General features: G+C 39.2%; 1 protein-coding gene across 2 annotated transcripts in view; it reads left to right on the top strand.

The window, feature by feature from the left end:
• Positions 1-15,578, top strand: part of PEX1 (peroxisomal biogenesis factor 1) — a 77,301-nt gene that overhangs the window by 58,119 nt on the left and 3,604 nt on the right. The window contains exons 21-24 of one of the 2 annotated variants that reach the window (XM_055589708.1): positions 198-428; positions 1,619-1,813; positions 2,099-2,229; positions 3,000-3,089. In XM_055589708.1, coding sequence (XP_055445683.1) covers positions 198-428; positions 1,619-1,813; positions 2,099-2,229; positions 3,000-3,042 — 600 coding nt within the window. In that variant the 3' untranslated portion in view covers positions 3,043-3,089. The remainder of the gene's footprint in view (positions 1-197; positions 429-1,618; positions 1,814-2,098; positions 2,230-2,999; positions 3,090-15,578) is intronic. The other variant, XM_055589707.1, reaches the window with a different exon arrangement.

Below are 15,578 nucleotides of genomic sequence, written 5' to 3'. Positions count from 1 at the left end.
ACCTATGTATTCCATTTTGTCTTTCCTTATTTTAATAGTTAAAATTATGTGATAAGCCTCAGAAGCATTAGAGAATCAATAAGAACTTTTGTAAAAAGGGCCTGGAGTTTCCTCGATTTGTTAGAATGCTGTGTGGTTTATTTTGAATTGTGGATTATTGAGAGCTTTACAGCTGGTTGTCCTTTTGTGTGTTGTAGGATGGAGGTTCCAGCTCTGATAGTGACCTGAGTCTGTCTTCGATGGTTTTTCTTAACCACAGCAGTGGTTCTGATGATTCAGCTGGAGACGGGGAATGCGGCTTAGAGCAGTCCCTGCTTTCTCTGGAGATGTCTGAGGTGCTTCAAGATGAATCCAAGTTCAATATGTACCGGCTCTACTTTGGAAGCTCTTACGAATCAGAACTTGGAAATGGAACCTCTTCTGATTTGGTAACTTGTGTAGTTGTACAGTTTTGAAATAGGAAGCCATATGTTGATTCAGTTTATGTCCTAACTAGCCCCCATGTTCTTTCTGGTTGGTGTGACTCCGTCAGTAAAGCAGTCTTTCCATACACTAATCAGTCATTTTCATTCCTTGTGAAGACAGGGCTGGCAGTAGGGGGAGCCGAGGTAGCCAGGGGTTGTGATTACCCTTTGGTTTCTTTCAGGTTTTTCTCTCTTCATTAGCAGCTTTAAAACATCTTGAGTAGCAGATCAATTTTAGGTTAAATTCTATTATTGTAGAACAGTTGAGGATAATGAGAAATTTGGTATGATCTCAAAAATTCTGACAACAAAATATTATCTTTTGGTACTACTTCTGGTAGAAAGTATAAGCATAGTGAAAAAGTTATTAGTAATGTTTCCACAGAGAAATGTTTAGATTAAGTTTGTGTGTTTTAGTGGCTAAGTCGTGTCTGACTCTTGCGATCCCATGGACTGCAGCCTGCCAGCTCCTCTGTCCATGGAATTCTCCAGGCAAGAGTACTGGAGTGGGGTGCCATTTCCTTCTCCAGGGGATCTTCCTGTCCCAAGGAATTTGAACCTGGGTGTCCTGCATTGCAGGCAGATTCTTTGCCGACTGAGCTACGAGGGAAGCCCAGATTAAATTTGGGCAATACCATTTTTCTAAATTAAAATAGCATTCAGCACGTCTCTCAGAAGACAGTGATTCACTGTTACTTAACATTTTTACAAATATTCAGTAATTTTTTAGGTAGATTTCCTTAAGTAGGTTTTAAAAAATAGTAACCCATTTTTAATTCTCAAGAATAGTAAGCAGTTTTAATTCTAGTCTTTGCTTTCTGTTTCTTAACATGTAGAAATGCCCCATAACCTTAGTATACCCTCTCATTAGAGCATTAGTGGTGGATTTATAACAAAGCATTTAAAAAAAACAACACCCCGCATGATGGCAGTTTTCACTCTGGTGGTTCAACCACGTAGGTGTAGATGATCCTTTATAGAATATGAATGTATTTTAACCTGCTTATATTTTAGCTAGTTACAATATAAGCTTACCCGTGTTAAAGTTTTCCTGCTGAAAGTTTGTCATTTTATCTTTGATAAGTACATAACTTTTTTCTCCCTTGCTCTTTTTCCTTCCCGCCCATCTCGCATTATTATACTTCACCATGCAGAGCTCACAATGCCTGTCAGCACCAAGCTCCATGACTCAGGAGTTTCCCGGAGCTCCTGGGAAAGATCAGTCACTACGACCTCCATTGTTCAGAACGGCCTCCCAAGAGGGTTACCAAGAACTCACACAGGAGCAGAGAGATCAACTGAGGGCAGATATCAGCATCATCAAAGGCAGATACCGGAGCCAAACTGGAGTAAGGCTTTCCCCCTTCATCAGAATTGTAAAACTTCTTACAGATTGTTTTTCCTGTTTTTGATATGTATTTTTTTGATTTGTAAATGCGCTCTCTTTATAAAGGGCTGAAACACATCGACCGGTCAGACAGTTATGTGCTAACAGTTTTTGGTAATTTTATGAGAAATGGAAGGCGTAGTCCCAAGAAAATGGCAAAAGCAAATAACATTCTTTTTCAAAAGCAAATAACTCTTTTTCATTATGTCCCTTAGTTAACTTTCTGTCATTTTATTTTTTGTTTAAGGAGGATGATGCCCTTAACCCACCAGGACCCATCAGAACCAGTTTGGCTATTAGCCAGTCACATTTAATGACTGCGCTTAGTCATACTCGGCCGTCCATCAGTGAAGATGACTGGAAGACCTTTGCTGAGTTGTAAGTAACAAATTCTGATTCAGAAGTATACAAACTATTACAAGCGACAGTTCTTCAAACTTCTAGAGTTCTTTTTCGAATCACAAATATGTGGAATATTTAAAAGCCAATTCAAAAACATTTGCTTAGCAGCCATGCATTCAAAAACACTCAAAAATGTCAGGAATAAAAAAGTCAAAAATAAATTTTTATTTTTATATAAATGTGTGTTTATATAAATCAGACTTATTCAAATGGTTAATGGATTTTTTAAATTTTAAAAACAAAAAGTATATTAATGAAACATGATTTCTCTCTACAACGATCCCCATTTCTAACTTAAATAACCACAGTAAGACTAAACTGTTTTCAAATTAAATCTAGTTTCAATAAACTTGGCCTGATTATTTACATAAGTTCAGCAAGAATAGTAATTGACTATATAGGTGCTTTTTGCTGGAAATTTTTAGAAGGAATCTCAGTTTGATGTTTTAGAAGACTTGATGCCTGGAAGCCAAGGTAAGTACTTACCATAACATGTTGCTTGCAGTAGCTATATACTGCTGCTGCTGCTGCTGCTGACCCTCAAACAACATGGACTTGAACTACAAGAGTCGATTTTCAGTAAACATGTACTACAGTACTACACAATCCATGGCTTGTTGAATCTGGATACAGAGGGCTGACTGAAGATTTATGTCTGTTAGTGAGGGGTGGGGTTGGTGCACCTCACTCCTGTGTTGTTAAAGGGTCAGCCGTATTCAGGTGGCTTAAATTCCTCTCTTTTGGAGGTCCCCAAGATACCCTGAAGTCCCTATACCTGCCAGGAAATGACCTTCCTAAACTCATCTGGAAAGGTTACTGGGAACTCTGAAAAAAAGGTACCAGGCGGGTTTTCCAAGGGGCGTTATTGGTTCCATAAAATCAATCTTAGTTTCTTAGAACTGGTCTTTGTTCTCTGTGCATTCTCACATGTGACATTACAGTCAAAGCCTTGGTAAGACAACCGGTGCTTCCAGCTGTGTCCTGTCACAAGGAGAAAGGATTCTCATTGAACTTACGGAAATAACTGTAGCCAGAGGAATATTCATTGAGAGTTTCTGAATTCTGGAAGGATCAGGTAGAAAACATGTTTCATTTTTGTTCACAAAGGCATATTTAACCAAATTATTGATAGCTTAAAAGAAAAAAAGTTTTCCTTAAATCGGGAAAAAATAAAACAATACTGGATAAACCCAAAGTCATAAAAACTATATTGTCCTCAGTAGTTCATTCAGTCCCATGTAATTAATTTTTACGGATCTTTTGTTAGCAGTTTTATGAAGCCATCAGTTTCTCCATTAGAGTTCTAACAAATTCTTACCTAATTCAGTGATATAAACTGAAAATTATCAGAAACCAGCTCTTGTTAGAGTACATCCCATGAGTCTCACTGAAGATCTAGCACTTTTGCAGGAACACTTTTACAATAATTATAAATGACAAAAGACTTAAAAATGGCTGTGGTTAAAGATTTGATGAAACTCTTTACTATAGAATTTGGGGAAGTTTGTCAAAAATATCAAGAGGTTTTAAAACACCAGTACTATCTTACGTATCTTACTGTTAAACAATACTTACTCGCTTAACCATAGTTTGCAGGCAAATGCAGAGTTACATAGTTGTAAAAATCAAACACTTAAGACTTTCTTAAGACATGAGGTATAGGGAATTCTTTGGATAAAATAGGATTTTGGTTTCTAAAAATGTTTTCTATGAAGACTACTTAAAAAGGTAAAGAACCTTTCCTAGTCTCAGCAGTAGCAGACCAATAGCCAAAAAAATTTTTGTCCTGAAGGAGAACAGTTTAATATCAGTAGTATATAAACTAAAACTTTTTTTTTAAAACCCCATAGTAAATTCATTCCATTTTTCCACCTTGACTACACAAAGTCAGTCTCTCTGCAAGTTTCTGTATTTGTTCAGTTTGTCCTTTATTCTTTCCCATTCTGAAACAGTCAGAAGAGAGTTGCATAGCTGTTTTCCTTGTAATTTCTCAGTTCTAGTTAAAGACGTTAATTAGAATCCTTAACACAAAACTTAACTTGTGATTTTGAACTGTTACACTGGCATTTTGTAGCCTGGTGGATTACTGCACACATTTCATAATTTCCAGAAGATACACCTTAGCAGTACAATTCTTCAGTGTAGAATAGGACACATTTCTTTATACTTTGAAATATTTTTATTTTCTACATTGTAAGAAGCCAAAAGTAAATAATACCATGTTCAGTAGTTAATGTTTCAGTATTTTATCATATTTAAAAATGATCTAGATATCCAGTGAATTTTCATCATTTACCAAAACTAAGGGTTTAAGTTACTGAAGAGATTATGGAAACAAAGGAGACATACCATAAAAATTATTACTGAGAAGTTCACTTATGAAAATTTTATGGGCTATTAAAGCAGTTAACTGTCATGGCAAGTTTCATAACAGATATACTTTAACTTTTATTTACTGGACAGTATCCCAGATCCCTTTATTTGGATTAGTTGGTATTATGTTTCTGAGAGTTGAGAAATCTTAAATTTGTGTTTTCTTTAAGCCAATTAAGTAGATCATTTTACAAATTACGGCAATATTCATCCAAAATACCATATATACATCGATATAGCAAACACAAACAGATCCTGTTTAATTTCCATCCCCAAATTTTAGCCTTGGGAGGTTTTTTTTAATTGGAATATTTTACTGTGTTGTTAGTTCTTATACAGAACGTGAATCGGGTATTTGTATACATGTATCCTTTCGCTCCCTCTTGAGCCCCCCCTTCTGCCCCACCCCTCTAGGTTACAACGGAGCCCCCAGCTGAGCTCCCCGTGTTACTCAGCAGCTTCCCACGAGCTGTCTTACACATGGTAGTGTATATATGTCAGTTCATCCCACCCTCCCCTTCCCCCCACTCTGTGTCCACAAGTCCCTTCTCTACATCTGCTTCTCTATTCCTGCCCTGCAAATAGGTTCATCATATATGCACTTAACGATTCTTTTTAGATTCTAGACTCCACGTATATGCAATAACATACAATACTTGTTCTGACTGACTGCACTTTGTATGACAGACTCCAGGTTCATCCACATCACTCCGTATGACCCAAACTCATTCCTTTTTAAACCATGGGCGTTGTTACGTGTGTGTGAAAGTCGCTCAGTCACGTGCAACTCTTGCAACCCCATGGACTGTAGCCTGCCTGGCTTCTCTGCCCGTGGACTTCTCCAGGCAAGAACACTGGAGTGGGTTGCCGTTTCTTCCTCCAGGGGATCTTCCCGACCCAGGGATGGAACCCAGCTCTCCTGCACTGCAGGCAGATTCTTTACCATCTGAGCCACTGGGGAAGCCTAGGAATTTTTATGTCTGTATTTTTTAAAAAGCCTCTCCTGTTGCTTCTCCTTTTTTCCCCCCAGTCTCAGGTGATTGTGGACAGTTGTTTTAGTTATCTCCTAGGATATGTACAGGGACAGAGGAAGAAAGTAAGTTTTCTGCTTACTTATGTTCAAATAGTGTTGATTTACAGTGTTAGCTTCAGGTGTACTACATAGTGATTCAATATTTATAGATTACACTCCATTTAAAGTTACTGCAAAATAATGGCTACATTTCCCTGTGATGAACAATACAGTCCTTGTTCCTTATTTTATACAGAGTAGTTTATACCTCTTAATCCCCAAACCCTGGCTTGCTCCTTTCTTTCCTTCTCTTGTCTGGTAACCACTAGTTTGTTCCCTGTATCCGAGTCCATTTCTGTTTTGTTTTATACATTCATTTGTTTTTTTAGATTCCAAAGTAAGTGATAATGGTATTTGTCTTTTCTGATGGTATTCTCTAGGTCCATCCATGTTGTATCAAATGGCAGTGTTTCAGTCTTTTTTACTGGCTGAGTAATATTCCTAAGTAATATTCCATCTTATTAAGCCAGTTGTTTATTGATGGACACTTCTGTTGCTTCCATACCTTGGCAATTCTACATAATGCTTCTTTGAACATTAAAATACATGTATCTTTTTAAATTACTATTTGTTTTTCTACTATATTACTATATTTACTATATTAATATTCTATATATATAGCAATATAGAGTATATTAATACTATATAGCATTACTATACTATATTACTAGTATTACTATACTCTATATAGTAATATCTAGTATACTAATTAATACTAATTACATTCTGGGTATATATATCCAGATCAGAATTGCTGGTTACATGGTAGTTCTAGCATTCTGGTCTTCGAGGCACGTCCGTCCTGTACGCGCCTCCATTCCGTTTTCAGTCGTGGTTACATCAACGCTTGTTGCCACCAGTAATGTCAGACGGTGCCCTTTTCCCCTCGTCCTCGCCGTTACGATCTGTAGTCTTTTTGATGATAGCCATTCTGACAGCTGTGAGGTGGTATCTCACTGTGCTGTTGGTTTGCATTTCTCTAATTAGGGATGTTAGCCTTCTATCTGTATGTCTTCTTTGGAAAATGTCTGTTCTGATCCTCTGCCCATTTTTCCTCAGGTTTCTTTGATATTGAGTTGTGTGTACTCCTTACAGTCTGGGTGTTAACCACTTACTGGTCACATCATTTGCAAATATTTCTTCCCATTCGGTAGGTTATCTTTTTGTTGATTATTTCCTCTTTCTAGGAGTCTGGAGGTACATTTATTATCAGAAGTCTAGAGTAATTATTTACAATTTCCTATCTTTAAATAGTTCTAACATCCTGATCTTTTACACTATCTGCAATCATTTTGAGGTGGATAGGGGAGGTCTGGGGGTTGGTAAAGAGAGGTGAACTTTTGAATTGTTTCCAAAGCCACATTTCTGATTTTGCAGAGACCAATTTGTAAACTATGGACAGTTTCTTATTTCCTTAAAAAACTGGATGGCAGCCTGAAGCTATCAAGGGCCTGACCCATCCAACTACATGAAGAAGATCTTTAATTATGAAGGAAATCAATCAAAAGATGTTGCCTCTAAGAGACCTACCTTAGGGCAAAGGACATGCACAGATTAAAAGTAAGGGAATGGAGGAGGATGCCATCTCAAGATGGCAGAGTAGAGGGATGTGAGCTCACCCTCTTCCTGCAGAAACACCAAAACCACAACTAACTGGTGAACAACCATTTACAAAAAAAATTACTGGAACCTCCCAAAAAAGAGATTCTACATCCAGAGACAAAAGACACAATAAGATGGTAGGAGGGGCATTATTGCAAATCCCATACCTTCTGGGTGGGTGACCCACAAGCTTGGAAACAATTCTACTGTGGAAGTTATCCCACAGGAATAAAAGTTTTAAACCCCACATCAGCCTTCCCAGCCTGGGGGTCCAGCCCCCAGAGAATCTGGCTTTGAAGGCCAGTGGGGTTTGATCACAGTATTTCTACAAGATGGGGAGAAACACAAAGTCTGCTCTTAGAGGGCACACACAAAGTCTCATGTACACAAAGACCCAGGGGAAAAGAGCAGTGACCTGATAAGAGACAGGGACAGACCTACCTGCTAGTACTGGATGGTCTCCTGCAGAGGTGGGCGGGAGAGGTAGTGGCGACCATGACTCACTGCAAGAACAAAGAAAGACACTGGCAGCAGCGATTCTGGGATGTACTGACTAGCATGAATCCTCCCCGAGGCTGCCATTAGCCCCTGCAGGCTCCAGTGCTGGGCGCCTCAAGCCAAACCACCAACGGGGCAGGAACACAGCCCCACCCATCAGCAGACAAGCGGATTAAAGACTCCCTGAACATGGCCCTGTGCACCAGAGGGACAAAATCCAGCTTTACCCACCAGTGGACCAGAATCAGCCCTGCACAAATGTCTCCGACAGCCGCAACCACCAGAGGGCAGTCAGAAGAACTACAGTCCTGCGGCCTGTGGAACAGAAACCGCAATCACAGAGAGTGAAAGTGAAGTCACTCAGTCGTGTCCAGCTCTTTGCGATCCAGTGGACTGTAGCCTACCAGGCTTCTCCATCCATGGGATTCTCCAGGCAAGAATGCTGGGGTGGGTTGCCATTTCCTTCTCCAGGGGATCTTACCAACCCAGGGATCGAACCCAGGTCTCCCACATTGGAGGCAGACTCTTTAACCCCTGCCTCAGGGAAGCCCCAGAAAGTTAGTCAAAATGAGATTGAAAAGGAATATGTCCCAGATAAAGGAACAAGATGACACCCAGAACAACTAAGTGAAATAAAGACAGCCAACCTACCAGAAGAAGAATTCAGAATAATAGTGAAGATGATCCAAGATCTCAGAAAAAGAATGGAGGCAAGGATTAAGAAAGATACAATAAATGTTTGCTGAAGACCGAGAAGAACTAAGGAACAAACAGATGAACAATATGAAATGAAAAATACACCAGAAGGAATCAATAGAATAAGTGAAGCAGAAGAACAGATAAGTGACTGAAAGATAATAGTGAAAATCACTGCCACGGAACATAACAAAAGACAAAGACAGTCTAAGAGACGTCCAGGACAATATTAAAGGCACTGATATTTGCATTAGAGAGTTCCCAGAAGAAAAAGAGAGAGAGAAAGGATCTGAGAAAATATTTCAAGAGATAATAGCTGAAAAATTCCCTAACATGGGAAGTGAAATAGTCACCAACATCTAGGAAGAACAAAGAGTCCAGATAGGAAAAATCCAAGTAGGAACATGTGTAAGGAACATGCTGAAACACATATTAGTCAAACAAAGATTGAATACAACAAAAGAAAAATTACAAACATTAAATATAAAAGCAACAAATGCCATCCAAGGGAACTCCCATAAGTTTATCAGCTGGTCTTTCAGCAACGGGAATAAGACTAGGATGCCCAATCTCACCAGTTTTATTTAACATAGTTTTGGAAGTCCTAATCATGGCAATCAGAGAATAAAAAGAAACAAAAGGACTCCAAGTTGGAAAAGACATTAAAATGTCACTGTTTGCTGTTGAAGTGATACTATACATAGAAAATCCTAAAGACACTACCAGAAAACTACTAGAGCCCATCAATGAATTCATTAGAGTTGCTGGTTGCAAAATTAATCCACATAAATCTGTTGCATTCCTAGATACTTACAATGAAACAAAAAGAGAAATTAAAGAAGCAGTCCCATTTACCATCACAGCAAAAAGAATAAAATACCTAGGAATAAACCTATCTAAGGAGACAAAAAACCTTTACTCTGAAAACTGTGAGACATTGATGAAAGAAATTGAAGATGACACAGATGGAAAAATATACTATAGTCTTGGACTGGAAGAATCAATATTGTGAAAATGACTGTACTACACAAGCCACGCTACACATTCATTGTGATCTGTATGAAATTACCAATGGCATCTTTTACAGAACTAGAACAAAGAGTCTTAAAGTTCATATGGAAACCCAAAAGACCCTGAGTAACCAGAACAGTCTTAAGAAAAACAGCTGGGAGAATCAGACTTCCTGATGTCAAGACTATATTATAAAGCTATAGTCATCAATACAGTATGGTTCTGGCACAAAAGCAGACATATCATCAATGGAACAGGATAGAAGCCCAGAAACATAAACAATGGAGGAGAGAGAGTCTATTCAATAAATGGTGCTGGGAAAACTGGACAGCTCCACGTGAAAAAAAAAAACAAAAAACATTTTTTAACACCATACAGAAGAATAAACTTGAAATGGATTAAAGGTCTAAATGAAAGGTCAGACACTATAAAACTCAGAGGAAAACATAGGCAGAACACTGACATAATTCACAGCAATGCCTTTTTCAATCCATCTCTCAGAGTAATAGAAATAAGAACAAAAATAAGCAAATGGGACCCAATTAAACTCAAAATCTTTTGCACAGCAAAGGAAACCATAAGCAAAAAGAAAAGCGACCCACAGAATGGGAGTAAATATTTTCGACAAGGGATTAATCTCCAGAATTTACGAACAGTTCATGGAGTTTAATATCAAAATAAACAACCCAATCAAAAACTGGGCAGAAGACCTAAATAGACATTTCTCCAAAGATGACATACAGATGGCAAAGAGACATAATGGAAGGATGTTCAACATCACTAATTACAGAAATGCAAATCAAAACTACAATGAGGGCTTCCCTGGTGGTCCAGTGGCTAAGAATCTGCCTTGCAATGCAAGGGACATAGGTTTGATCCCTGGTCTGGGAAGATCCCACGTGCCACGGAGCAGTTAAGCGTGTGTGCCACAACTACTGAGGCCCGAGCGTGCGAGAGGCTGTGCCCTGCAACTAGAGAAGCCACTGCAGTGAGGAGCCTGTGCACCACCACTGGAGAGCAGCTCCCACTTTCTGCAACTGGAGAAAGCCTGTTTGCAGCATCAAAGACCCAGTGTAGTCAATAAATAAATTCTATTTAAAAAAAAAACTACAACAAGATATCACTTTACAGCAGTCAAAATGGCTGTCACCAACAAACCCACAAACAATAAGTGCTGGAAAGGGTGTGGAGAGAAGGGAGCCCTCCTCCACTGTTGGTCAGAATGTACACTGAGACAGGCACTGTGAACAGTATAGGTGTTCCTTAAAAATTCAAAATAGAGATACTCGATGATCCTGAAATTCCACCCTGGGCATATATTTGGAGAACAATAGTCTGAAAGAGTACATGCACTGCAGTGTCCACTACAGTCCACTTACCAGTGCCAAGACATGGAAACAACCTAAATATCCACTGACAGATGAGTGGATGTAGAAGATTTGGTGCACACACACACACACACAGGCATATTACTCAGCCATTAAAAAAATGAAATAATGCCATTTGCAGCAACATGGATGGACCCAGAGATTGTCATATTGTGTGAAATAAGTCAGACAGAAAAAGACAAATATCATATATTGCTTTTATATGGAATCTAAAAAAAAAAATCATTCAAATGAAAGGGAATGGACAAAGATACTCCATCCAAACAGAAATGACAAAACAGGGATTGCAATTCTCATATCATACAAAATGGACTTTAAAACAAGATTATAAAGATAAGGAAGGACATTAATAAAAGCATCAATACGTGCAAAGGATATGACACTTGTCAACATATGTGCACCTAATATGGGAGCACCCAAATGTATAAAACAAATACTAACAGATTCAAAGAGAGAGAATGAAAGGACCACAGTAAGAGACCTTAACACCCCCTCACATCAATGGGCAGACCTTTGAGACAGAAAGTGAATAAGGCAACAGAGATCCTAAATGATAAAATAGCAGTTAGACTTAATTGATGTCTTCAGAACATAACATCTGAAAACAAACCAACCAAAAAACCAAAATACAATCTTTTCAAGTGGACATGAAATATTCTCTAGGGTTGATCGCATCCTAGGACACAAAACAAGCCTCAACAAATTTAAGAGTATAGAATTATTTCAAGCATCTTTTCTGATCATAATGGCATGAAACTAGAAGTCAACCACAAAAAAATGAGAAAAAAAATTACATGCAGACTAAACAATATGCTACTTAAAACCAAGTGGTCAGCAAAATCGAAGAAGTGAAGTACTTTGAGGCAAATGACAATGAAAACAGAACCATATAAAATCTATGGGATGCAGCAAAAGCGGTTCTTAGAGGGAAGTTCACAGCAATACAGGCTTCTTTAAGAAATAGGAAAATATAACAACTTAATCCACCACTTAAAGAACTAGAAAAAGAACATTCAAAATATCACAATGAAGGAGATGATAATAAAAATCAGAAGTAAAATAGATGTAAGAAACATAGGAAAAGATCAATAAAACCAAGAGCTGGTTCTTTGAAAGGTAAACAAAATTGGCCAGGCTTACTAATGAGAAAAGAGGGAAGATCCAAATAAACAAAATATGAAAGAGAAGAAATCACAACTGATACCGCATAGGGGGAAAGGTAAGAATACTATAAACAGTTGCTGTTTATAGTCACTAAGTTGTGTCTGACTCTTTGCAACCCCATTTTTGGGGTTGCAGCAAGCCAGACTTCCCTCTCCTCCAGTGTCTCCCAGAGTTTGCTCAAGTTTATGTCCATTGAGTCGGTGATGCTATATAAACATCTCATCCTCTGCCACCCTCTTTACTTTGTTCTACTGTGAACATACCCTGTTCTACTGTGAACAATCATATGTCAACAAATTTGACAGCATAGAAGAAATGGATCCATTTTTAGAACAACAGCCCACCAAAACTGAATCAAGAAGAAATAGATAACCTGAGCAAACCAATCACTAGAAATGAAATAGAATCTAATTTTAAAAACTCCCTTCAAACAAGAGCCCAGAACCAAACAGCTCACTGGAGAATTGTACCAAACATACCAAGAAGAAAGCACATTGATCCTTCTCAGATTCTTCCAAAAGATTGAAGAGGAAAGAATACTCCCAAAGATATTCTTTGAAAGCACCATCACTTTGACACCAAAACCAAAGACACAACCAAAAAAGAAAATTACAGGCGAATACCTTTGATGAATAGAGACACAAAACTTCTTAACAACACATTAGCAAAGTGAATCCAACAACACATGCAAAAAGTCACACACCATGACCAGTTTGAATTCATCTCAGCGTCACAGGGATGATTCAGCTTCTGAAAATCAATGGGATACACCACATCTGGATGACAGTAAAAGTGACTGGTGAAAGGAATCCAGATTGGAAGACAAGTGATCAAACTCTGTTTGCTGATGACGTGGTACTATATACACAGAAAATCCTAAAGACGCTACCAGGAAGCCATAAACAAAATGAAACACAACCTACAGACTAGGAGAAAATATTTCTCCTAGGGATGAACTAGGAGATGCGACTGACAGAGGGTTAATATTCCAAAATATACAAATAGCTCATACAGGTCAACAACAAAATAACAATCAACCCAACTGAAAAATGGGCAGGAGACCTCAAGACATTTCTCCTAAAACAACATACATATGGCCAATCGGCACACAAAAAGATGCTCAGTATCACTAATTTTTAGAGAAATGCAAATCACAACTAGAGTGAGGTACCCCCTCACACCAGTCAGCATGGCTGTCATTAAAAATTCTACAGATAAAGAATGCTGGAAAGGGTGTAGTGAAAAGGGAGCGCTCTTACACTGTTGCTGGGCATGTAAATTGATACAGCCACGATGGAAAAAGTATGGAGGTTCCTCAAAAAACTAAAAATACAGTTGCCAAAAGATCCAGAATCCCTTCCTTGGGCATATAGCCAGACAAAACTATTAATTTGAAAAAATACCCAAGACCCCTGTTTACACAGCAGCATATTTATTACAGCTGAGACATCAGTTCAGTCACTCAGTCGTGTCCGACTCTTTGCGACCCCATGGACTGCAGCACACCGGGCCTCCCTGTCCATCACCAACTCCCAGAGTTTACTCAAACTCATGTCCATTGAGTCAGTGATGCCATCCAACCATCTCATCCTCTACCGTCCCCTTCTCCTCCCGGCCTTCAGTCTTTCCAAGCATCAGAATCTTTTCAAATCAGTCAGTTCTTCACATTACTGCTACTGCTAAGTCACTTCAGTAGTTTCCGACTCGGTGCGACCCCAGAGATGGCAGCCCACCAGGCTCCCCCATCCCTGGGATTCTCCAGGCAAGAACACTGGAGTGGGTTGCCATTTCCTTCTCCAATGCATGAAAGTGAATTCGCTCAGTCGTGTCCGACTCTTAGCAACCCCATGGACTGCAGCGCACCAGGCTCCTCCGTCCATGGGATTTTCCAGTCAAGAGTACTGGAGTGGGGTGCCATTGCCTTCTCCATCTTCACATTAGGTGGCCCAAGTACTGGAGTTTCAGCTTCAGCATCAGTCCTTCCAATGAATATTCAGGGCTGATTTCCTTTAGGATGGACTGGTTGGATCTCCTTGCAGTCCGAGGGACACTCAGGAGTCTCCTCCAACACCACAGTTCAAAAGCATCAATTCTTTGGTGCTCAGCTTGCTTTATAGTCCAACTCTCACATCCATACATGACTACTGGGAATACCATAGCTTTGACTAGATGGAACTTTGTTGGCAAAGTAATGTCTCTGTTTTTGAATATGCTATCTAGGTTGGTCATAACTTTTCTTCCAAGGAGTAAGCGTCTTTTAATTTCATGGCTGCAATCACCATCTGCGGTGATTTTGGAGCCCAGAAAAATAAAGTCTGTCACTGTCTCCACTGTTTCCCCATCTATGTGACATGAAGTGATGGGCCCAAATGCCATGATCTTCGTTTTCTGAATGTTGAGCTTTAAGCCAACTTTTTCACTCTCCTCTTTCACTTTCATCAAAAGGCTCTTTAGTTCTTCATTTTCTGCCATAAGGCTGGTGCCATCTGCATATCTGAAGTTATTGATATTTCTCCTGGCAGTCTTGATTCCAGCTTGTGCTTCTTCCAGCCCAGCGTTTCTCATGATGTATCCTGCATATAAGTTAAATAAGCAGGGTGACAGTATACAGCCTTGATGTACTCCTTTCTTGATTTGTAGCCAGTCTGTTGTTTCATGTCCAGTTCTAACTGTTGCTTCATGACCTGTATACAGATTTCTCAAGAGGCAGGTCAGGTGCTCTGATACTCCTCTCTCTTTCAGAATTTTCCAGTTTATTGTGATCCACACAGTCAAAGGCTTTGGCATAGTCAATAAAGCAGAAATAGATGTTTTTCTGGAACTCTCTTGCTTTTTTGATGTTCCAGAAGATGTTGGCAATTTGATCTCTGGTTCCTCTGCCTTTTCTAAATCCAGCTTGAACATCTGGAAGTTCACAGCTCATGTATTGCTGAAGCCTGGCTTGGAGAATTTTGAGCATTACTTTACAACGTGTGAGATGGGTGCAATTGTGTGGTAGTTTGAGCATTCTCTGGCATTGCGTTTCTTTGTGACTGGAATGAAAACTGGCCTTTTCCAGTCCTGTGGCCACCGCTGAGTTTTCCAAATGTGCTGGCATATTGAGTGCAGCACTTTCACAGCATCATCTTTCAGGATTTGAACTAGCTCCACTGGAATTCCATCACCTTCACTAGCTTTGTTCGTAGTGCTTCCTAAGGCCCACTTGACTTCACATTCCAGGATGTCTGGCTCTAGGTGAGTGATCACACCATCATGATTATCTCGGTCATGAAGATCTTTTTTGTACAGTTCTTCTGTGTATTCTTGCCACCTCTTAATATCTTCTGTTTCTGTTAGGTCTATACCACTTCTGTCCTTATTGTCCCATCTTTTCATGAAATGTTTGCTTGGTATCCTAATTTTCTTGAAGAGATCTCTAGTCTTTCCCATTCTATTGTTTTCCTCTATTTCTTTGCACTGATCACTGAGGAAGGCTTTCTTATCTCTCCTTGCTGTTCTTTGGAAGTCTGCATTCAAATGGA

This window comes from Bubalus kerabau, chromosome 8, assembly GCF_029407905.1.
Source record: "Bubalus kerabau isolate K-KA32 ecotype Philippines breed swamp buffalo chromosome 8, PCC_UOA_SB_1v2, whole genome shotgun sequence".
NCBI classification, from domain to species: domain Eukaryota; kingdom Metazoa; phylum Chordata; class Mammalia; order Artiodactyla; family Bovidae; genus Bubalus; species Bubalus kerabau.
This window is presented reverse-complemented; position numbering and strand designations above follow the sequence as displayed.